Source organism: Magnolia sinica, chromosome 1 (genome assembly GCF_029962835.1).
Source record: "Magnolia sinica isolate HGM2019 chromosome 1, MsV1, whole genome shotgun sequence".
In the NCBI taxonomy this organism is placed as follows: Eukaryota; Viridiplantae; Streptophyta; class Magnoliopsida; order Magnoliales; family Magnoliaceae; genus Magnolia; species Magnolia sinica.
In genome coordinates, this window is record NC_080573.1 from 129226875 (window position 1) to 129250924 (window position 24050).

A 24050-nucleotide genomic window follows, 5' to 3' on the forward strand; every position below is an offset into this window, starting at 1 on the left:
CTGTACAACTTGCTCTTCATTTAGTAATTTTGACCTAATGAACAAATTGATGTAAAATAAACGTTGTGGTGGGCCGTAAAAATTGCTCAACGGTGAAAATCATTATCTCCACTGATTTTTATGGTGTGGTCTAGATTTCATTTTTTAGATAATGCTTTAAAATGATCTCTAAAAATAAATGAACGGTCATCACTATGGAGCCCATGTAACTTTGATTTCCTTTGAACCGTTCGTACAACTCGAAGATCGAAGAGCGTCAGTGCTCGTCTTTGCACGACACATACCTACAACAGCTATATAGCTCGTGTGAGGTACACCAGCCAACTCGCTTCCCACATACTCATGCCATAGTAGAATTTTACAAGTACTGGAGTACCGGCAAGGTAGGACATCAATGCCACTGAAACGGCATTCCCGAGTATAAGCATTACCGGGTACAAAAATCAGCCGGGTCAGCTTCTCAAGTGAACCATACAGCTGGAATCAACGTACAATCGATTGTTTGTCCCAATACATAGGCCTAGTCCACATTGGGAGAAAATCAGTCTGATTTTGGATAAATACGATATTTATGGTAGGACATACCGTTTCCATGGTACCGATTTTCTAAAATAGTAGTACATTGGCAAGAAATATGGAACGGTACCACAGTCTCTGGTAGATTTGTATGCAGTCGACCATTTGTCCCTACCTTTACTAAGAGGTGGGCATTGAGCCAAGTCGAGTCGAGGTGGGCCAAGCTTGGCTTGGCTTATCCATGATGTACTCAAGTTCGAGCTCGAGCTCAACATTGAAGCTTGGCTTGTTTGCCAAAGTTGTCAAGTCGAGTTCGAGTCGAGCTAGTGGTTCGAGTTGAGTCGAGTTTACCTCGAGTCGAGCTCGAGCTTGTTGGGTGAGAGAGTAATGGATTCTATTCTTCGTCCTCCTCCATTGATGAAAAATTTAAAAATCTTAAGAGAATCAAAGCAAAACCCGATGAAAAAATCAAACAAAGCTTTAAATCGGATGAGGAAACCTGAAAGAATCGATCTATTCTTGATCTTCTTTCACTAGCAGAAATCCAAGTACTAGAAAAGAAACAGAGTAGAACACAGATCAGAAATCCAAGTAAAGAGCTCTAACCAATCATATCATTGGATTTCCTTGAAGCTCTAACAAATTTAAGAAGAACCCATCTCGAATTTCTTGGGTTTCTCGCCTAAGAAGTAGATCTCAAGAGATTGAAATTATATTATTGTAGAACTGAAATGAAAACTGGTGGTGGTGGTCGAGGCGGGCGTGCGGCTGGCAGTGGGTAGAAAAAGAGAAGAAAGGGAAAGGGAAGGGGGTGTGTGTGGTTGGGTAGAGACCGTAGGGTTTGTTTTTTGTTTTTTTATTTTTTAAGTTTAAACTTAAAACTTATATTAATAATATATATATATATATATATATATATAATATAATATAATATAATATAATATAATATAATATAATATAATATAATAGATAATATATAATATTTAATATATTTATTAATCAAGACGAGTCGAGCTTGAGTTCGAGCTTCGAGTCGAGTTGAAATGCCCCCTGGTCAAAATTGGCTTGAACTTAACTCGAGCTTCAAATAATTAGCTTGGTTCGGCTCGAATCAGCCATTCAAGCCGAGTCAATCTGAGCTGACTCGAGCCGAGTCGAGGTAGCTTGACTCATGAACAACCCTACCTTTACCATTCCTTCACGTTTCCTGATCATAGTCGGCAAGCAGGACGCGGATTAGATACTGACAGATTGAGTAGCGAGTCGACTACTGAAGTGACGTCACCAACTTTTGTGGGCCCCACTATAATTTATGTGTTATATCCACACTGTCCATCCATTTTGAGATATCATTTTAATTAATGAGCCAAAGAATGAGGCAGATAAAAATTTGTAGTGGGCCCCACCACAGAAAATAGTGGGGAGAGTGATTCCCACCGTTGAAATATCTTAAGGCCCACCATAATGTTTATTTGAAATCCTACCTGTTCAAAAGTTTAAAAGGACATGAAATAAGAGAAAACACAAATATCAGCTTGATCTAAAACTTTTGTAGCCTTTAGAAGTTTTTAACAGTGGGCTTCACTGTCTCCACTGTTTTCTGTGCTAGGTCTGCTCGAGCTTTGGATTTAATTCATTCTTTGGATATTATCCTGAAATGATCTCTTCGAATAGATGGAAGGCCTAGATACAAAATGTACATCATGGTGGGGCCATGTGACTTGGTGACGTCACTCTCGCTACTCAACCTGCTAGTAGCTAATACGCGCCCAAGCAAGTACGGAAGCGGATTGGCTGATGAACCTCACACCAGTTATATTGGTGCTGTATTGACGTAAGCAAGTTCCATAGGTCTGATCACGAGGTATGTGTTATATCCAAACCGTCCATCTATTTGGAGAGCTCGTATTAAGGCTTGAGACGAAAAATAAGACAGATCTAACTATCAAGTGGACCACACTGCAAAATGCAGTGGGGGATTGAACATCTACCATTGAAACCCTTTTCGGGGTCACATAAGTTTTGGATCAATATGAAATTTGTTTTTCCTCTTAATTCAGGTCTTTGTGACCTTATGAACAGATTGGATGGAAAATAAATGTTATGGTGGGCCTTACAAATTGTTTAACGGTGAATATCATTATCTCCACTGCTATTTGTAGTGTGGTCCAGATGATCTTTGGATATTATTAATTTTTTTGATAATGCTTTAAAATGATCTTTAAAATTAGATGAACAATGTAGATATAGTAAATACAACACTTTGGGGCCATGTAACTTTGATCTCCTTTGAACCGTTGGTACAACTGAGAGCTCGAGGAGCGTCAGTGCTCGTCTTCGCACGACTCGTGCCCACAGCAGCTATATAGCTGGTGTGTGGTACACCAGCCAATCCGCTTCCAGCAAGTACGCGTGTAACATTCACCTTTTCTGGTGAAAACGTTGATTCGATGTATCCATAAACAGATACCGATTAAAAAACATTTAACATGCGTTATATATATATATATATATATATATATATATATATATATATATATATCCGTGTATAAGACAACGGTATATAGAAAATATAAAACCTAACTTAATACACCCGAACGAATCCCTTCGAATCCAACGGCCTGGATAATCGCCCTTGCGGATAGCTCTCTCTCTCTCTGGTAGTTTAACAGAGTACGGAAGCTTGATACACAATAAGTCACATCCCAAAAATCTTACTGGTAGAACAATCCTAACCATTGATTTAAGGACACTTATTAGATCAATTAGGATCATTGGATAATTTTCATTTTTATCCATCGAATATATGTCCACCAACGTACTGGTCATAAGATCATGTCGATTCTCTAGGGCCCACTGTGATATTTATTTGTCATCCAACCTATTCATAAGATCACAAAGACATGAGTGAAGGGAAAACACAAATATCATCTTGATCCAAAACTTCTGTGGGCCCAAAAAAGTTTCAACGATAGAATTTTAATTAACACCGTTTCCCGTGGTGAGGTCCACTTGAGATTTGGATATAATTCATTTTTAGGCTCATGCCTTTAAATTATCTTTTAAAATGGATGGACAGAGAAGATAAAAATATTTGAATCAAGGTGGACCCCACAGAGTTTACTCAGTACGCTAGGGTACCGAGTTACTCAGTACGCAATCCGCTTCCTCAATGAAATCAACTCTATCTTTCCATATTTATTTTTATTTTCTTTTTCGTTTCGTTTTGTTTTTTTTGTTTTTTGTTTTTAGTTTTTTAGTTTTTTTTTTTTTTTTTTAAACACACGCTTACACCCCAGGCACTCACACCACAATGGGTACTCGAACCCGTTAGCTTGTGTTGAAACTCTTGAGAGTCTACCACCAACACATGTATCTTTTTAGTTTTAATCATCCAATAAATCTCTAATCCAATAATAAGAAGAATAATTAATTATAATTTTTGGTCTAAGATCAATGCATATAAACTGTATCATTATCATCATCATCATCTAATTTTATCTAAACAAATTGGGGTTGGCTATAAGAATCGATTTTGCCACATTAACTCTATAAAGCGAACCTTCAACATTTAGAAACTCACTCCTAATTGGAGGACTAAACCATATATGATTATTATCTCACACCTTGTCACCTATTTGTGCTACCCTTTAATTCTCTCAAGTATATTCATTTCTAATTCACTTATCCATCTTTGCATCCTTATTTTAGCTACACTCATTATATATGCACTGTTACTTAATTGTCTACTATTTTATCCCATAAAAGCATGGTTGGTCTTATAGCCATCCAAGCTATGATCCATAATTTGGAAAAATAAATTTGAAGACTTACATGTTGTGCTCAAAGTTCCTAAGGGCCTGTTTGTGAGCTTGGATTTGGAATGCATGGGAATCCAAATCACAATTATATTGGAATCAAGGTAATTTTGAATCCTCATTTGTGTTTGGTTGAAATGCACTAGAATCTAAATCTTTTATTTAGGAGCTTGTATTTGGAGGGCATTGAAATTCTTTGGTATATTCACCGGTAGAGTTGGGTATCGAGTTGAGTTGAACCGAGTTAGAGCTAACTCGACTCGATCTAGTTTTAAAATAGACTTGACCCAAACTCGACCCGACTTGGTCCCGAGTCTAGCATGCTTGACCTAATCCAAGTCCAAATCTGGCCATGACTAATCCGGATTGAGTCTGACCTAGTTAGAGGTACCGACTCGATTCGGCACTGAGTCGAGTCGGGTGCAACGAGCATCCACGAGTTGAAATCACAACTCAAAACCTAGGTGCACTTGTCGAAATTGTAGCCTATTTATCAACTATTCGGTATCTCGGATATGAAATGTGTTTATATATATGCACACATATACATATACATATATGTACGAGTCGGGTTTCGAATTGAGTTGAGTCAATACTGAGTTGGATTTTGGGTTGACTCGAGTCGAGTTACTAGGTGACCCAAACTTGATTCGGTTTGACATCAGATTGAATGAAGTCTACTCAGTTCAGATCGACTCACTAACTTAATTTGGGTTGAGTCAAACGAGTCAAGTCTGCTGAGTCGAGTTGTCTTGTACCCAACTTTATTCACAGGACTTAGATTTGTCTAACTAAATCATCTTTCATATCCTAAATTAGTGTATATATATGTGTGTGTATATGTGTGTATGTGTGTAATATTTGATAAAATGATTGTAATAAACCTATTAAAATTTATACTTTAGCAAAAAAATAAAAAAATAAAAAACCGAGTCTTAGGTACGCCACAAATGCAAGGATCACAAATACATGACCCATCAACAATTTTTAACTGTCCATTTAGATGTCCAACGTTTAAATGGTTCAGATTATTGTATCAATTAATGTGATATTCGTGTTGTTCGTGTTGTAGCTGATAATTGAATTGTCTTGGGTATCATTAGTGTATTATGTGTCCAGCAGATCATTCTATTTACCTCTGTATGAATCTGAGACAAAAAAGTAGCTATTTATATTTGAAAAATAACCATTTACCACCAAATCTAAGGTGCCAAAGAGGTGTACGTAATATCTAAGTGCTTGTGTAGAATCCATCACACTCTACTAGAGTATCAAGCCATTTATTTATTTATTTCTCTCTCTTTATCGAGATAAAGGGTTTAGACCTCTTAGATTAGTTATGCGCACCATTCTCACACGTGGTCATCACACTGGTAGACAAATATGTAGGCTATACAAATTCTCAATCTTATTATCAATGAATCGTATCCCCAAAATCATCAGATCAATCAATGCTATAACCATCCGAATATTAGCTATCAAATGGATGGTTAAAACAAAATAGTGAGTGGTCCAAATTTGAAGGGCCAAAGATGAGGCCTACCACATGAAGTGCCACACATGCACAAGAAAGAGGAATATTCGTTCCCAACTTTTTAATTCAAATTCTATCACACCCAAACGAATCTTTCTCCTACTTTTGGCGTTTCCATTTTTATAGCCGAAATTTTAACTATTATTATTATTATTTTTTCATTGTCCTTACCGTATTCTTATGGTGCGCCTGATTAGTAACTATGATCCTAATCCAGATTCTATAAAAAAGCTACAACCCTTCGGTTTAAATCTTCTACTTCTTCAAATTTCTCTCTCTCTCTCTCTCTCTCTTAAATGCCTTTCCTTGAAGAAAACCTCCTTGAAGAGAGGAAATCTCCCACCTCAAAAACATCAAAAACCACCTACCTTTTATTCATATCCATTTCCATCTCTCTCCTACTTTTCACAGCCTCTCCTCCTCCCAAATCCACCTACCACTCCCTCTACGTATCCGTATCCGAATCCGAGAACGTCACCGTATCCCACCACCTCCTCATCCTCACCCGCCGGCCCCACGTCGCCGGCTCCCCCGCCAACGCCGATGCCGCATCCTACGTCCTCTCCACTCTCACTTCCCACTCCCTCCGGACCCACATCTCATCCTACCACGTGGCCCTCAACTACCCCCTTTCCCGTTCCCTCACCCTCACTCGGGCCCACCCGCTGGGCCCCACCATCACCTTCTCTCTCGATCAGGAGATCTACGCCGGTGATCCGTACGCTGACGTAGCCCGGGAAGCCGTCCCCACGTTCCACGCCTACGCCAGGTCGGGATCCGTGGCGGGAAACGTGGCGTACGTCAACTACGGACGCGTGGAAGACTATGCAACGTTGAAAGGAATGGGAGTAAACGTATCCGGTACGGTGGTTTTGGTGAGATACGGCAAGATATATCGCGGGGACATCGTACGGAATGCATATGAGGCGGGCGCCGTGGGAGTGGTGGTGTATACGGATACGAAGGACTACGGTGGTGGAGTAGATGGGAAGTGGTTTCCTGAGGACCGTTGGATGCCGCCGAGTGGGGTCCAGGTGGGGTCTTTGTATATTGGGGCCGGCGATCCGACCACACCTGGGTGGGCCAGCACTAGTGCATGTGAAAGGATGGATGATGAAGAGATAGAGAGAGGAGGAGGGATTCCATTGATACCGTCGCTGCCAGTGTCCTCGGCCGACGGTGAGGCGATCATGGAGGCAATCGGGGGACACGTGGCGCCTGATGATTGGCAAGGTGGAGCAGAGTCGATCGATTACCGGGTGGGCCCGGGCCCAGGGTTTCTGAATCTCACCTATAATGTAAGGTTCCCTAAATGAAATTTACATGAAATTTCAACTAGTTAAGTACGTACACTCATCTGATAGTCACTAACATTTTTAAAACGGTGGTGACTCATCCTACTCACGTTAGTCACTCGTCGCGGCTATCGAAACCGTCCATATCGTGGATGGAGCATACATTAAAAATCAAACTGATATCTTTTATTCTTTTCTCCATTTACGATTTGGTTCGGTTGGAGATTTTGGACGTTTTAGATTACCTCACAACTACTGCATGGTTCAAATTCGTTTTAAACTGGTGGTGAACTATCACATGAGTACACCTCCTGCACTGCTGCTGCTGTTGTTGTTATGAGCAATAAGCTACTTCAGCAACGACGGCAGCACCACGGGTCTGCGCGTTATCTTCCGATATTCAAAGGCAGTTGGCGGGTATCCAGAGGACCCGAAATCCCCAGCGTGTTCATTACTATTGGACGGTGGGAGATGAGTGTCCACACAATCCAATCCATCCATCAGGTTCTATCCTCAATTTGAGTCCTCCCATAAACAAATGAGCCATATCCACAACACAGGTGGTCCACCCCACTGGGAGTAATATGGATAGGATGCTAACCATAGGTTTCTGTGTGGGGGCCACCATGGTGTGTATTTCATAAAACCCATCAGTTGAAGATACAAAAATCAGACTGATCCAAAATTCAAATGGGCCACACCGCACGAGCATGGTGGTTTTAGGAGTAATTTTACATTGTTCTCATTGGTGTGGCCCATGGAAGTATCGTTCTTGCTGATATTTTGTATGTGCCCTTAAAATGAGGTTTATGGCCTGATGGACGGATTGGATCTACATATGCAATATGTTGGGCCACCAAGATTGGGTGTTTATTAATGATTATTTTATGGTCTGGTTTTTATCCCCACGATAGTACAAAGTGGGCCACACCATTTTGCATGGGGAGATGATAAGTTGTGCATTTTACTGTCCCACCGTTCCCCACACTCTTTTTAAAATTTCCTTTTGATGTTTGTTTCTTGTTATTCAATTCCATATGGCCGGGCTGTTTATGAAATTTTCAGGGAAATCAAACAATAACGACAATCCAAAATGTCTTTGGTGTGATCGAAGGAGTAGAAGAGCCTGATCGGTACGTTTATGGCCTTGTTATTATTTTTCTTAGTTATTTTATGGACCCACTTTAGAATAGGCAACGAGCCGTTCCATAACCATCTTCCATCATCCAAAGACACGGTGAAAACCCAATTTATATTTAAAAATGAGATTTTGGAAAGGATAATTTAATTTCCATTTCAAAACATGTTGGGAGTCTCACCATTGTCTTTGAATGGTGCATGAGGCGTTTAGTGAGAAAAATCTCATTAATAGAGGTTGATAATCTACTGAATATACATGATGGCCTATATATAGTCTAATTAAAGGTACTACTCTCGAAAGATACGAAGCATGTCAAAGGATTCATGGAGCCAAACCCTATTAATTGAAATAAGGCTATAATGATGATGACGCTGATGATGAACCTTTTTAATAACATAGAATTACCGAAGAATACATTATGCTAACAATTCAAATGGATCTCAAAGGAATTATACTCATATCGACTAGTGGAATGCATAATAAATTTAGGAAGAGGAACTAAAAATGTGTTTTAGCAAATATATGATTTTCATGAAAAGAATACATTAGAAAATTTGCGGAGAAAAAATAAATCTACGAAGGTTGATTTAACAAATATGATTTTCATGAAAAAATGAAACAATTAAAAGAATAAATATTGTCTCTCAAAAATTGTGGAAAACGATATTATTAGATTTGGGGTTGAAAGGAAAATTATCCATTTTAAAAGAAAATCACATTCAAGCGTCTTTATTATCGAAGTCAGCAAAAAACGTCACATCTATGAAAAATGATTTCCTTTTCACGATTACTTTTAGGATTCAACCAATCCACCGTGCCAGCATCCATCCATGTGGGGGTGTCGAAATCTGTTTACATGCTGTACCTAACTCTACAAGTGTTTGAGGAATAGACACGTGTCATGCTTTGAAACACCTAGGATATGACGCAATGGAGTTGGAATATTATGAGGATGCATGAACCAGGGACGTCTTTGTAGTAGGCCCTATCATAGTAGTAGGCTCTATCATAGATGATTCCTTTCAAACATCACACCTAGTACGCAATCTTATTTATCAGTTCTCTACAATCTTATCTGGCTATATGATGGATGCATGCCTTGTAGACCATATACCAGTTCTCCCCATTCTTTAAATCGCCAAACCTCGAATAATGCCCTTCATGAATGATGTCTCACATCAAGGAATTAATACTCTATTGACCTTATATTCAAAAGATTTGAGTAGGTCTATCAAACAGTCTCTAAATGGTTAGTGAACTCAAATACAAGAAATGAGCAAAATGGTGATTTGGACTAATGATTCATTCAATATAAATATGGAAGGTTTTGTGATATATGTAGTTGTTTTAACTATAATGAAAATGAATGAAATACAGGAATCCCACACCTAGAACGGAGATATGCAATGCTAGAATGAATAGATTGTCAATAATATGAAATAACTAGTGGGTCGAAGCGCATATGTGGTCATTATCTTTGAGATAGTTCATGTCTTTTGATACAATGAATCACAAATGGCTATCGACACGTGGTAATGTAGAGGCATTTTCACACTGGGCTAGAGTAGGGTTGCCTGTGGGATGCATGAGCACACTCGGAGTGAGCGGCCCGTGTGAGGCGATATCCATGTTATTTGGGGCTCACGAGGGGGTTTGACCGGAGTCCTAACCCATGAGATGTCGTACCTAAGCTATGAAATAAATGGATTAATTCGTCATGCTTTATCAATTTGAGCTTTTAGAGCAAATGATTAATTGTCCTGCATCAAATTACTATCAGGTCTTGTGTTTGAGACCCTTCACTAGAAGATAGTTAATGCAACTACATTACCAACTACGCTACCTTCAAATACACTCCCTTCAAGTTTTCCCATCAGAACATTGTTCAATGTACCTCATGGAGTTCGCAGATGACAAATGCTTATAAACCCTTTTTCAACTCTTATTCTATATAATATGAAACTAAAATGCATTAAAAGACAAAACACCAAACAAGATACTTTCACTTTTTATTTAAACACATGCCTTTCTAATTTTTAAAATACTCATAACATACATTAGCATAAGAATTTTTAGAAAAGGACTATTATGATTTACCATTGTTTTGGTGAGAGAGATACTAAACTAATTTTATTATTATGCATTTATGTAAGTTTATGTTAGGGCATGAACAGATATTTTGTTTATTGATACGATTTGTCCAACATGCATCATGTTCACAGATATGTCCTTCTGGGCAATCATCGGGACGCCTGGACATTTGGAGCTGTTGATCCTAACAGTGGAACTGCAACATTACTAGAGGTAATTACATGGATATAACACACTATTTCTTTGTTTCGTTTCATCTCTAGTCCTTGTTGCGGTGGCCATAAATGTAATGATAAAGATGGAGAAATACAATAATGGTCCACCTTCAGTTGAAAAATGTCTAGATAATCTTCCAATCTGGGAGATTATGGGATCATGGTCCATTCAATTAATGGTCTTGAGTGCCGAACCATGGTCCCACTTGTGCATAGACGGGGTCGCTTATACCATTCAATTAATCAAGCTGCATCACATAATTAGTGGACGTTTTTAGAAGCTATGTTCTAAGATAGCTTGTCATTGAGGACCCTCTATACGCTCCTTTACATGCCAAGCTGGCACGTGGTGACCATACAAGACATCAATCAGGTGGGCCCCACAGCCCCACAATGAGCATTCTCCTTACTAGAAGGCTTTTGAGCTGTTCCACTTCTTTTGTCTGCTGTCGCCTGCCTGATTTGTAGGGCGGCCTTGACTTTTAGTCTGCAGAAGCACTTGTGGGGGCGGAAACGGATTGGCTACACCCCCTGCCACCAGCCCGGTAGCTCATGGTCGGTGCTCTGTGGGCCCCTCCGTGATGTATGTGTTTCATCCATTCCGTTCATCCATTTTTAGAGATGATGTTAGGGCTACCAAAATTGAGAGAGATATAAGTCTCAAGTGGACCACACCACAGGAAAACAATAGTGATTGGATATCCACCATTAAAATCCTCCTAAGGCCCACTGAACTGTTTATTTGACATCCAATCTCTTGATTAGGTCATATATGCTCAGATGAAGGGAAAAAACAAAGATCAGCTTGATCCAAAACTTTTATAGCCCCCAAAAGGTTTTTAATGGTCGAAGCACATTCAACACTGTTTCCTGTAACGTGGTCTATTTGAGGTAGGGATATATCTCATTTTTTGTTTCATTCCATAAAATTATCTGGAAAAATAGATGGACGGCATGGATGAAACACATACATCATGGTGGGTCCCACAGAGCACCGACCATCAGCCATTGGCTGGTGGCAGGGGTAGTAGCCAATCCGTTTCCTTGTGGGGCGCACATGAAGTCTTGGCTGGTAAAAGCACGTGCCAGCTTAGCAAGCATGCTGCCGTGTTGAAGGGCTTGGTGGTGAAGGCACGTGGGACACGCCAATAAAGGTATGGTCATATATACAATGCTGCGGAGAGTTTGTAAGGTAATCGGTTTTAAGTTTGTTCGGGTGGCGCCCATGCTTCAGTGATCCAAACTGTTAAGATGATGGGCCTCACTCTCGATGTAGGGGTAGAAAAAATCCCACGGATTTAGAATCTTATCCATTGAACATTTGGCCTTTAAATATAGATCATCGCTGCACACCAATTGGAAGGTTAGGATGTCCCACCTGTACATAAAGAAATCCCGAGCGCACTATACAAACTCTCCACCCTGGCGTTGAATGCTGAGGTATCATACAACGTTGTTGTACAGAATCACTAGGGTTTTCTGTTTGAACAAGTGGGGCCCACCGCTCAATTCTGAAAAACCTGTCCGACGTGTATAAGATTTCCTATTTTTCTTGGCTGAATGTGAACAGTTGAAATAATTTCCTCTTAACCATTAGCTTGTTGACCACCTATTTAACGGTTACGATTCTCCGAGTATGGGGGGATTTTAGTACACGGGCCATCCACAGCCGACCCACACTCAACTCTTTGACTCAGTGACCGTGGGCCCCACTTGCCTCTGCTCGAACGGGAGTGGACTAGGTGTTACCCGGGTGTGGGCCCACTTTAATGTTATTTATTTATTTATTTATTTATTTTTGTATATCCAGGCCGTCCATCTGTTTTTGCATCCCATTTTAGGACATTTTGCCAAAAAAAAAAAAAAAAGGAAAAAAGTGAAGCATATCCAGCCAATGGTAATTTCCACCGTAATTTTTATTTCCATCCAACCTGTTGATAAAGTCAAAAAGAACTGGATGAAGAGAAAATATAAATATTAGCTTGATACAATTTTTTGGTGGCCCACAAAAATCTTTTAATTGTCATTCACCACTGTTTCCAGTGGGGTGGTCCACCTGATATTTGAATCTACTTAATTTTTGGTAAAACATCCTAAAATGATATGGGAAAATGGATGGACGGAGTGGATATACAAATACTTCATCAAGGTGGGCCCCACAGGATAAGGGTTACCCATTGAGGTGTTACCCGCGTAACACTGCTCTCTGGTCCGACAAAGTGAAAATCAGACAGTACAAATTCATGATGTGTATGGACATTCATTTCAAATGAGATCAAAGTTACGTGAGCCTCGTAGTGAATGTATTTATTATTTTCACACCGTTCATTCATTAGGCCAGATAATTTTAAAGCATGATTGGAAAACGAGTCATATCCAAAGCTAAGCTGACCACAAATAGCAGGGCCTACTCACCTTTAAAACATTCGTAAGGCTTTTACTATAACGGTGAGATAATGATTCTCAGAGATAAAACATTCATATGGCTTACTATGACATTTATTTTTCATCCCATCTGCTAATGAGGCCTATTAATTCAAAACTTTTGTGCTCCCAAAAAGGTTTTAATGGTTTCAATGGTAGATGTTCATTTTCCCGTAGCTTTTGACATTGTGGTCCACTTGATCTTTGGATCTGTCTAATTTTTAGGCTCAAGGCTTAAAACGAGATTGTCAAATGGACGGACGGGTTTGGATATAGCACATACCCCATAGTACTTGGTGACGTAGACACACCAGCCAAGTCGGAGGTGTGTGGTACACTAGCCATTCTGCTTCCATTCATATGATGGCCCGTACCATCATTTCCTGTAGTGGTGTCAACGATCGCCATTGACAAAACTGCTCTCAGTGGCGATTGATTGTGGCAACAGTCTTGCCACTAGTACGTCCACTTTATCGTACGGTCCACTGAGTTGCCGGATGCTGTACAAATGGGAACTTCATTTTTTTTTTTTGATGCAAACCATTTGTGTGATAGATATGACGTGGATTGAGGATTCCCCGGAAATCTCCTGGTTGTAACCATCTTCGCCCCTGCTATTTCTGGTGTGGGTCACTTGAGCATTGGATAGGACTCATTTTTTTTTTTGAACAAAGTTACAAGAGCCTCACAATGATGTATATATTATATCCACACCGTTCATCCATTGGCGAGATTATTTTAGAGCATGAGCCTAAAAATGAGTCATATCCAAAGCTTAAGTGGACCACACCACAAGTAGCAGTGGGATATTAATTCTCACCATTAAAATATTTGTAGGCCCACCATAACATCCATTTTCCATTCAATTTGCTCTTACGGCCATACAGACTTAGATGAAGAGGAAAAACAAATATCATATTGACCCAAAACTTTTGTGACCCGAAAAGGGTTTCAATGATAGACATTCAATCCCCCGTTACTTTATGTAGTGTGGTTCACTTGGCCTTTGGATCTGTCTTATTTTTCATCTCAAGCCTTATGTCAGTTTGTGAAGTGAATGGATTATTTAGATATAACACATACATCACGATGGGACCCACAGATTTTGGTGACTTCAACACACCAGCCATGTCGGTGCGGAAGCAAATTGGTTGGTGCACCACACACCACAGACCTAGCTGGTGTGTGCATGTGTCGTGAGAAGATGAGCTTTGACACTCCTCCCGCTCGAGGTAACATGAACGGTTCAAAAGAGATCGAAGCTACGTGGGTGGCACAATAATGTATTTATTATATTTACACCATTCATTCATTTGGTGAGATTATTTTAGAGTATAACCTTAAAAATGAGGCATATCCAAAGCTCAAGTTGACCACACCACAAATAGCAGTGGGATAATGATTTTCACCGTTAGAACATTCATAGGGCCCATAATAACAATTATTTTCCGTCTAACCTTTTCATAGGTCATACGGACCTGGATGAAGAGAAAATACAAATATCATGTTGAACCAAAACTTCTGTAACCACTAACTGGGTTTCAATGGTAGACGTTCAACCTCCTACTGCTTTTTGCAATGTGGTCCACTCAATCTTTAGATTTGTCTTATTTTTCTGCTGATGGATGGTTTGGATATAATACATACCTCATGATACGACCTGGTGATGTCAACCCTCTACTAAGGTCGGTGGTTTGTGGTACATAAGCGAATCGCTTCCCCTTTGAGCCGTTATTTGAACTATATGAATTTCCTGCAAGAGGTTCTTGGGCTGCAAACATAGGTGGGCCCATAATGATCTTTGTGAGATATCTACCCCTTCCAATCGTTATGTCTGCTCATTTTAGGACTTGAGACGATAAATGAGAAGGATCCAAGACTCAAGTGGTCCACATTAAAGAAAAAGGTAGATAGGGAAATTCCTACCACAAATATTAGACTGATTCAAAACTTCTGTGGCCCTCCTAATATTTCAAGTATGTAGGTTTAATCTTACGTTTTTGGCCTACTTGATTATTAGTTTCCGCTTATATTTAGTCCCATGTCCTAAAATGATCTTTTATAAAAATTGGATTAACAAGTGAATTTCTCACTAACACCATAGTGGGCCCATCCAAGTTTTCAGCATAGGAACTTTTTTGCTAAAGGCTTTACCAGGAAGTTACTGCCATGAAAACGTACGTTGCACCGTTCTGTTAGTGAGAAATCAACTTTACGTGGGCACCGTAATGTTTATGAGAGATCTACCTTTTCATCTGTTGTCTGGGCTCATTTCCACGGTCGTGTACCACACACGCTTTCAAGTCGGTGGTTTGTGGTACACCACCCAATCCGCTTCCCTAATTAAGTGCCGCGGGGCATGCTCACTGATGCGTCCACTGTACACGTGGCGTATTAAACTGTGGGCCCTGATCGGACCGTCCTTATGACCAGCAATCGGATGATTAGGATCATTTCATCTGTTTGAATTTTGGGCTACGTATACGCCCCATGGATGGATGACCTAGTTTTAAACAGATGAATGCGATCCTCGACACGATTATCACGCGTCTTGCATCTGCGGTTTCTCAAATATTCTTTAACCATTGCAGGTAGCTCGAAGGCTGGAGAAGTTGCAAAAGAGAGGATGGAAACCTCGACGAACGATCATTTTGTGCAACTGGGATGCTGAAGAATATGGCCTGGTCTCTCTCTCTTTCTCTCCACTTAGCTTAATGCTTGTATGTGATGTTGCACGAGTGAGGACCGTTGATTCATTGAAATTCGGATCTTTTACTTATCACAAATAGAAAAAATCTGTTTGTTGCAATGTAATTGGGCCACATCATCACAAAGTGTATTTAATGCAGCAATGCTAACAACATGAGTGATAACGTGAACCAATCAAAATGCAGAAAAACAGATAAAACCTATTTGTGGCAAGCAAGGGTTAGGATTCGATGCATTGTACTATACCATTGGGGTCAAGCCATGGTTAAAATAAAAAGGAAAAAAAAACAAAGCAAGGGTCATACCCATATGATATCTTATCAATGGGATCATAATGCATGAACATTTTCACATCGGATTCAAGTGGCGTGGCATGTGAAATACAAGATTACATGCAGGGTGAGTAGCCCATGTAAGGTGGGTTGTTTGCTTGTACAAGCCGGGCTCCCTAGTAACTCAACCCATGGGATGTGGGGTGTGGACCCACCCATGTGAAGCGGGTCACTTGTGTGAAGTGGAACCTATGTGATGTGCACCCACTGGGGATTCAACCAAGAACCTAATCTATGGGATGTGGTTCGTGGACAATGAGATAAAGGGATTGACTTTCTATGTTCTATCAACTTGTTCGAGCTTTTAGAACAAGTGGTTAATTATCCTGCATCAGATTAATAGTATGAAAAATTGACAATCAAGATTAAGTGGATTGCTTTGCAAAGAAGCCCTCTAGCTTGGTGATGCTAATCATCTTATACATATGTAGAGGTGTACACGAACCAAGCTAGCTTGGTTAGTTAGCTCGACTTGGCTTGAAAAAGCTTGATTCGACTAGGATTGAAGCTGAGTTTGAGCCGAGTCAAGTTGATTTTTTGAGCTCTAGTTTGGTGATGCTAATCATCTTATATATGTAGAGGTGTACATGAACTGAGCTAGCTTGGTTAGCTTGCTCGACTCAACTCGAAAAAGCTCGATTCGACTTGGATTGAAGTTGAGTTTGAGCTGAGTCAAGTTGATTTTTTTAGCTCAAAAATGAGTTCGAGCTGACCCCAGCTCGACTCTACTCGGATTGAACTAGTTCGGTGACTCGGTTACTTTGCTATTGATGTTACTCACCAAGTGTTTGATGAAATGACTCAACGAAGTGTTGGCTGGTGGCAAGGAAGGTACGTACATGAAACAAGTACTCTTTTTTTCTTGGTTTTTATGTTGCTTAGAAGGTGTTTGATAAAATACCTGTAAAACCATTGCTTCTGTTTTACATATAGTGGGATTTTGAAGATGCAGTCCTAGTGTTTGTGGAAATGCTGCACAGGGGAACTCAGCTCGAACTGGCCCGAATTGTTAACCAAACCAAGCCGAGCTAGCCAGTCAGGCTCGAGGACCTAGCCGAGCCGAGTTTGAGCTGAGGTCAGCTAGTGGCCGACCCAAGTCAAGCTGAGGCCAGCTCGACTCGGTTTGACTCAGATGTACACCCCTATGCATATGGCTTGTAAAAACAGATGGTTGTTAGAGCCATCCAAACGAGGCGATATTTTTTCCTTTTTTACCATGGCTTGTAAAAAACAAACGTGGTAACAAGATGATCTTGAACAACAGTGTCAGGATCATCTAACCGATGGCCTATTATTCCAGTGAAGCACTCTGCATTGATGATACTAACCATCCAATCTATATAGCGTCTGAAAAACAGTCGGTTATAACAAAATGACCGACATTGGAAGGGTCAGGATCATTTGATCAATGTGAATGTTGCACCATGGCCTGTAAATAGTGGTATCGAACAAATGGACGGTCCAGATAGATGATCCGACCATAGAGCAAAGTGCGAACATGCCCATGAAGGTGGAGCTCGTGCGATTTTTTGCCTCCATCAATCTATTTTCTCTGTTATATGATTTTATTTTATTTTTCGCAGATAGGATCGACGGAATGGGTGGAAGAGAACAGGGAAATGCTTGCTTCTAGGGTAGTTGCTTATCTGAATGTAGATTGTGCAGTCTCTGGAGCAGGATTCCATGTTTCTTCAACTCCTCAGCTCGACAAACTCCTCAAGCAGGCTACTCAACAGGTCCATCTCTTACTGTTAGGGTAGCAAATGGCCTCCTGCGTTGGCCTGGTTCCACCCAAGTGCAGTCCCGGTGTGTTGGACTTGAGCCCTAAAGGACCAACAAGTAGGTATGGCTCAGACCAACAATTTTAACATTGATGGGCTGAGTCCTTCGCTCTTAGACTCAGGTCCTTATCTCATGAACTGTACTTGGGCATGCTTTGGCCCATCCCAGCCCAGCCCATTTCCGCCCTACTCGCTGCTGCTGTTGTTTTTGTTGTTTGCCATTGTCATTATGATGCTTGTTCTTGTCGTGTGACTACATACTTTTGGTTTTTTGTAGGTTCAAGACCCAGATAACTCTTCCCAAACAGTATACGAATCGTGGATTCAATCAAATGATTCTCAAATGGTAAGTAGCGTTCGGCAGGTATTGCCATTCTGATTTTCAACCAAAGGCTAATGCAGCTCCCTTGGAGGTCTGAAAATCCCATGGTTAAAAAAGCTCAAATGTGGCATTTCTTAATCCGTTTTGTTTAGTTGTCAATGACTCGCTCAGTAGGCATTTGGCTGCACCGATGATCACGGTCGGCTAAGGTTTCCAAATGTACTGGTCCACTTGCCATCTAGGTTGGCATGGAAAGCCCAGCCTGAAAAAAATGTGCCAGCTTTTCCGTCAGTTACCACCCTCAAATCATGGTTGAGAGAACAATGGGAAGGTTTCTTCCTTCCTTAATTAATTGCCGTTGTAGCATACAACTGGTTGTAGGTGATCATTGCTGTTGTCATCTTCATTTTGGTTGTTGACATTGTTTTCTTCTGTGAAGGTTGGGAGGTTAGGAGGAGGTGGATCAGATTTCGCATCATTCATCCAACATGTTGGTGTTCCTGCCGTCGACATGTTCTATGGAGGAGGTATCTATCTTCTTCTTCTTCTTTTTTTTGTTTTTTGTTTTTCGTTTTTTCACTTTCGCATTTCGACAATCAAAATAATTACACAAGACTTTTCTTAAAGTATAAATGCATTGATATATACTGATAGACAACATAGCTTACTTTATGAAAATCTTCAGTAATTCTCCACTTATGTTGCATGACTCAATAAACATATAATGCTAGTTTTAATGGTTCATTTTCTTCACTATCTTTGTACATAATACTGGAACACTGCACAATGGACAATTAAACATATGGGTAGTTTGGATGTTTGCATTGAGGTGAATTGTTAAATAGTGCCCTTTGGATACACTTTGAGTCTATTCTATTCAATGCGGGATGGTGTTGCTACACTTTCCTAACGAAGAATCAAACAACCAAACAGCGCCTAATATACCGGTGATGATTCCCATGAGATATGAAGAGAGCAACAAGAGAGCCATCCAGCCAGCGAGATAGTCTTTCCTATACTCTTACAAAGAGAGATTGGAGCTTATTACATGTAAATTAACCTAGCTCTAAGTACACACGCGTAGCTAGCATCTTTACTGTATATACGAGAGAAGCTATGCAATTAGTTTGATGGGTTGTTAAAAAAAAAAAAAAAAAAACTATGTATTAAGGGTTTGTTTGGCTGTTGAGGAATTAAATTCCTGAATTTTATGTTTTTGGAGAATGTTACACTCTGCTTAGTATTTCTTGGGAAAAATAACTAAATTTGTTTTAATTGATGCACCATGTTTATGTGGATAAACCTACGAAAAGCTAAAATCTTGTTTCAATTCCGAACAACTGATGTAAAATCCAACCAAAAAACGTGAGCTAAACTATTTTTATAATAGTTTAGAAATCAGGAAATTACTAAGCTATGAAATATAAAAGCCAGCAACCATACATACCCTAGAGAAACTATATTGTTACTGTTGTGGGCTGTGGTTGCTGATTTCCTAGTGGGTTTTCTTTATGATTTGTTGTTTTGGATATTCATTCCATTATTACAGGAATATTTGTCTCTGGCAGAATACGCCGTGTACCATTCACTGTATGATGACTTTGTCTGGATGCAAAAGTTTGGGGACCCAATGTTCCATAGACATGTGGCAGGTATTTTCTCTACTTTTTTTTTTTTTTCTTCTCTTCATTTTTATCTTTTTCTGGAAAAATTGAAAATAATAATTACAATTAGCATTTGAAAATCCTCTATGTTTTGATTTCTAATTATGTTGAAGATTCAACGTTGAGGTGTGACCCACACTACAGATGGCTCAACTCGGATGGTTGCTCAGCTGAGTCATGCCTAGAAATGGACTCACCCGCGTTGAAGAAAATAATATTAAGACATTGGCTGAGTCCTAACAAAAGTATAACTAAATCATATTAATTTTTGTATTTTATTTCCCTCTTCTTCTTCTTCTTCTTCTTCTTCTTCTTCTTCTTTTTCTAAATAGTGGCAAGCATTTGGGGACTTGTTGCTCTTAAACTGGCTGATGATGAGTTCTTGCCTTTTGATTATGTCTCCTACGCGTCTGAGCTCCAAGTAAGTGCATCCATCCATCCATCCATACGTGTGCACATACAGTCTATGGCATAAGTACATATATACACACATGTAACATGCATTCATGATTTAATTAGTATTAATGTAATGATGTTTTTGATTAACAGAGAAGCACAAAGGAATTAGAAAATGAGATTTTGGGAAAGCCTATTAGCCTGAGCCCTTTATATAAGTCTATTGAGCAGCTAAACAAGGCAGCCACTAAAATAAATGACCAAAGAAAGGTTAGGTATCCCTTGATTTTTCTATATATAATATCATTTTTTTTTTCTTGATTTGTTGGTGTTTGGTTTGCAGCCATTTTCAGAGTGGAGAAAAATAATTTGTGAATTGGGAATTTCTACTCTCAGTAGAACTTTAAAAGATCGCAACATGCATCTGTTGTAAGGCTCTTTTGTGGCCATTTCAATGACTTTGGGAAAATTCTACTACGAGTAGAAAAATCCAAAAATCCCAAATTATGTTTCTCATTGCCTGGACCAAAACTATAGTTAGGGAAAAAAAGGAACTGGGTTTTGCACATTCATCTTTTAGATGATTAATGGGATCAAAGGATGTTCTATATAGGCATTAGAAGGCAACGGATGGGCATCAATGTGGGGGAAGGACCCATTAAAAGTGAGAGAGCTAAATGACAGATTAATGATGGCTGAACGAGCATTTACAGATAGAGATGGGCTTTTTGGAAGGCCATGGTACAAGCATTTGGTACCTCTCTCTCTCTCTCTCTCTCTCTCTCTCTCTCTCTCTCTCTCTCTCTCTCTCTCTCTCTCTCCATGCATGATGCATGAACTAGTGGATAAACCATACACCATGACTTTGTCACCATCGTCCTCATTGTAGTTGGAATTGGCTATATATTCAAATTTTCATCAGCCATTCCACTCTATCAAGGATCATACCTTTAGTTAGACCTTAGGTTATAAAGTCATTTCTTAATACCTCGGTTTGGTTTATACATGATATTTTATGTGTTATATGTATTACTATGGTCATTGTTGACCACATTAATCTCACAGATTTATGGGCCATCAAACCACAACGACTATGGATCAAAATCATTTCCAGGTGTCGATGACGCAATTGAAAAGGCAAAGAGCTCAAACACTACAGAGTCATGGAAATCAGTACAACATGAAGTATGGAGGGTTTCAAGAGCTGTAACACATGCATCTCTTGTTCTCAACGGAAAATTCACATGAATGCATACATTGTAGATTACCTTATTTGTAGCACCTATGCACATTCATCAGAATTCGAGTCACAATGTAATAAACTGGACATGTGGAGAGAGAGAGATACTATTTATTAGTCTCTTTTCTCATATGTGAGGGGAAATGGCAAAAAATAAATTTTTTTTTTTTTTTTTTTTTTGGTGTAGACAGAAAATAATTTTTTTTCTTTTGATATTGTAGTCTAAGTGGGATTTTAAATTTTAATTATTTATGAGAGGCATCATTGAAATTATCCCTTGTAAATTGACTATCTTTTACATTATAACACAAATAGTGGGGTACTTATTTTGCCTCTCTAAGTCTTTTACAATGGTAGATTAATTTGTATAATTAAGGTACAACACATTTTAAAAAGAGTTACAGGTATGTAAAAAATTCAAAAAATGTGTCCACTTAACAGCTTGTGGTTAAGATTTCACCCATGAATGCCACCCAACAATTAATATCAACCCACAACTTCGGTTTCCTTTGTAATATTACGTCTGTTATGAAGTAGTTGGAGTGGAGGACTGGTATCTTCCATTTATTATTCCGAATGTAGGGCATTACAAAGACGGCTGCAAGGGCAACATAAGACATTGCCAGTTCAGGTGTGGCTATACCTATGGTGAAAACTTGGGAAGCGAATTAGCTGCTATATCATACACCACCGATTTGGCTGGTGTGTATGCGTGGCACTCAAAGAGAAGCGTGTCAGCTCATTGAGCCCAACCTGATACAAATAGTTGGAAGGAGATCAAGGTTATGTGGGCACCACAATGATGTATTTATTATATCCATACTGTCCATCCATTTGGCAAGGTCATTTTAGTGCATAATCCAAAAAACGAGTCCTATCCAAAGTTCAAGTGGACCACACCCCAAATAGCAGTGGAAACAATGATTCCCACTATTAAAATATTTGTAGGGCTCATCATAATGTTTATTTTTTAAGGTCAGACAGACCTGGATGAAGAGCAAAAACAAATATCAGATTGATCCAAAACTTCTATGAGCCCCAAGAAAGTTTCAATGCCAAATGTGTTAATCCCCTACCGCTTTCTGTAGTGTGGTCCACTTGATCTTTGGATCTATTTTATTTTTTTGGGCTCGAGCCTTATAACGAGCTTGCCAAATGGATGAACAATTTTGATATGACACATACATCATGGTGGGCCCACATAACTTGGTGACGTCAATACACCGGTGAGGTCGGTGGTCAGCTATATTTCACTTCCAAAAACTTGCTTAAGGCAAATCATATGCATATTTGATTGAAATTTGGTCTGGACGTGACTTCCTAAGGGAACCCGTACAACCGAAAGCTATTTGACACACAGATGCCTCGGTGACATCCAATTTATTCATCATTTGTGCTGGATTATGTTTGGAAGTGAACCCAAAAATCATACCAATCTAAAACTCAAGTGAGCCCAAAAATCTTATCAATCTAAAACTCAAGTGAGCCACATGGCAAAAAACAGTGGTGATGAGGACATCCACCATTCAAACTCCACCAGCCCGACTCAAGTTTTGCATATCATGCTGATATTTGTTTGTTTCTGAGCTGCCTTAGTGGAATCACTATGTATGGTCAGATGGAATGTATATGCCATGGTGGGCCTTAAATAAGGTTTTAATGGTGTGTATCTCTTCTCTACACTTTCTTGTGATATGGGCTACTTGAATTTTTTATGTTGCTTATTTTTTAGGTCACATCTTAACATGAACTGGCAAAAATTGATGGATGAAGTAGATGTCAATTAGACAGTTTCGCGGGACAGCTTTTTGTTTCACCAGCTCCCTAGAACAAGTGTTGCAAGACACTTGATTTGGAGCCAAGATGGAAAAGGATGTGAGTTAGGTGTAACCCCAATGTGCAACCCAAAGCTCTGTGAGACCCTCCATGACATCCACGTGATATCCATCATGTACATAAATATAGCCAAATCATCTAAGATTTGAGCAAAAAACATAAGGTCGATCCAAAATTCAAGCAGCCCGCACCACAGGATACAGTGGGGACAGAAACATCAGACCATTGAAACCTTTGTGATCTTTATATGTCATTCAACCTTAGCATAAGATGATTCCCACCTAAATATGTATGAAAGACACAAATATTATCTCTATCAACAACTCCCACATGTCCTAATAAAGTTTCAAAGGTGGGCATTCAATCACTGTTTCTTGTGGTGTGGTCTATAGTTTTCTTTCTGTCTCATTTTAGGTTCACATCCTCTAAATGATTTGGCAAAATTGATGGACAAATGTATATATGTCATATGGACATTATGGTGGGCCCCACGTAATTTTAGGTCACATGCTACTTGCATCAAGATGGCAAGTTTCCCTAATTACATGTCCTTTCACATGATGACCCACACCCAAAAGCATCATGTACATATGTCAGAGGTGGTCCGGCATGACATAAAAACTCTCCATGTGAGGACAAATTTGTTAATTTCCCTGTAGCTCCTATGTCCATCATATCAAATATGTCCATTTTTGTTGCCGGCACGTCATCACTAAATGGGCATTTCAATAGTATC

General features: G+C 39.5%; 1 protein-coding gene across 1 annotated transcript; it reads left to right on the forward strand.

Annotated features, from left to right (window-relative positions):
• The first annotated feature begins 6030 nt into the window (after positions 1-6030).
• Positions 6031-21649, forward strand: LOC131258297 (probable glutamate carboxypeptidase LAMP1). Its single transcript, XM_058259532.1, has 12 exons — positions 6031-7166; positions 8229-8296; positions 10527-10608; positions 15626-15718; positions 17659-17811; positions 18134-18202; positions 18618-18705; positions 19747-19830; positions 20175-20263; positions 20392-20508; positions 20852-20992; positions 21304-21649. The coding sequence occupies exons 1-12, from the start codon at positions 6165-6167 to the stop codon at positions 21484-21486; spliced, it is 2169 nt and encodes a 722-aa protein (XP_058115515.1). The 5' UTR covers positions 6031-6164; the 3' UTR covers positions 21487-21649.
• Positions 21650-24050: the final 2401 nt, after the last annotated feature.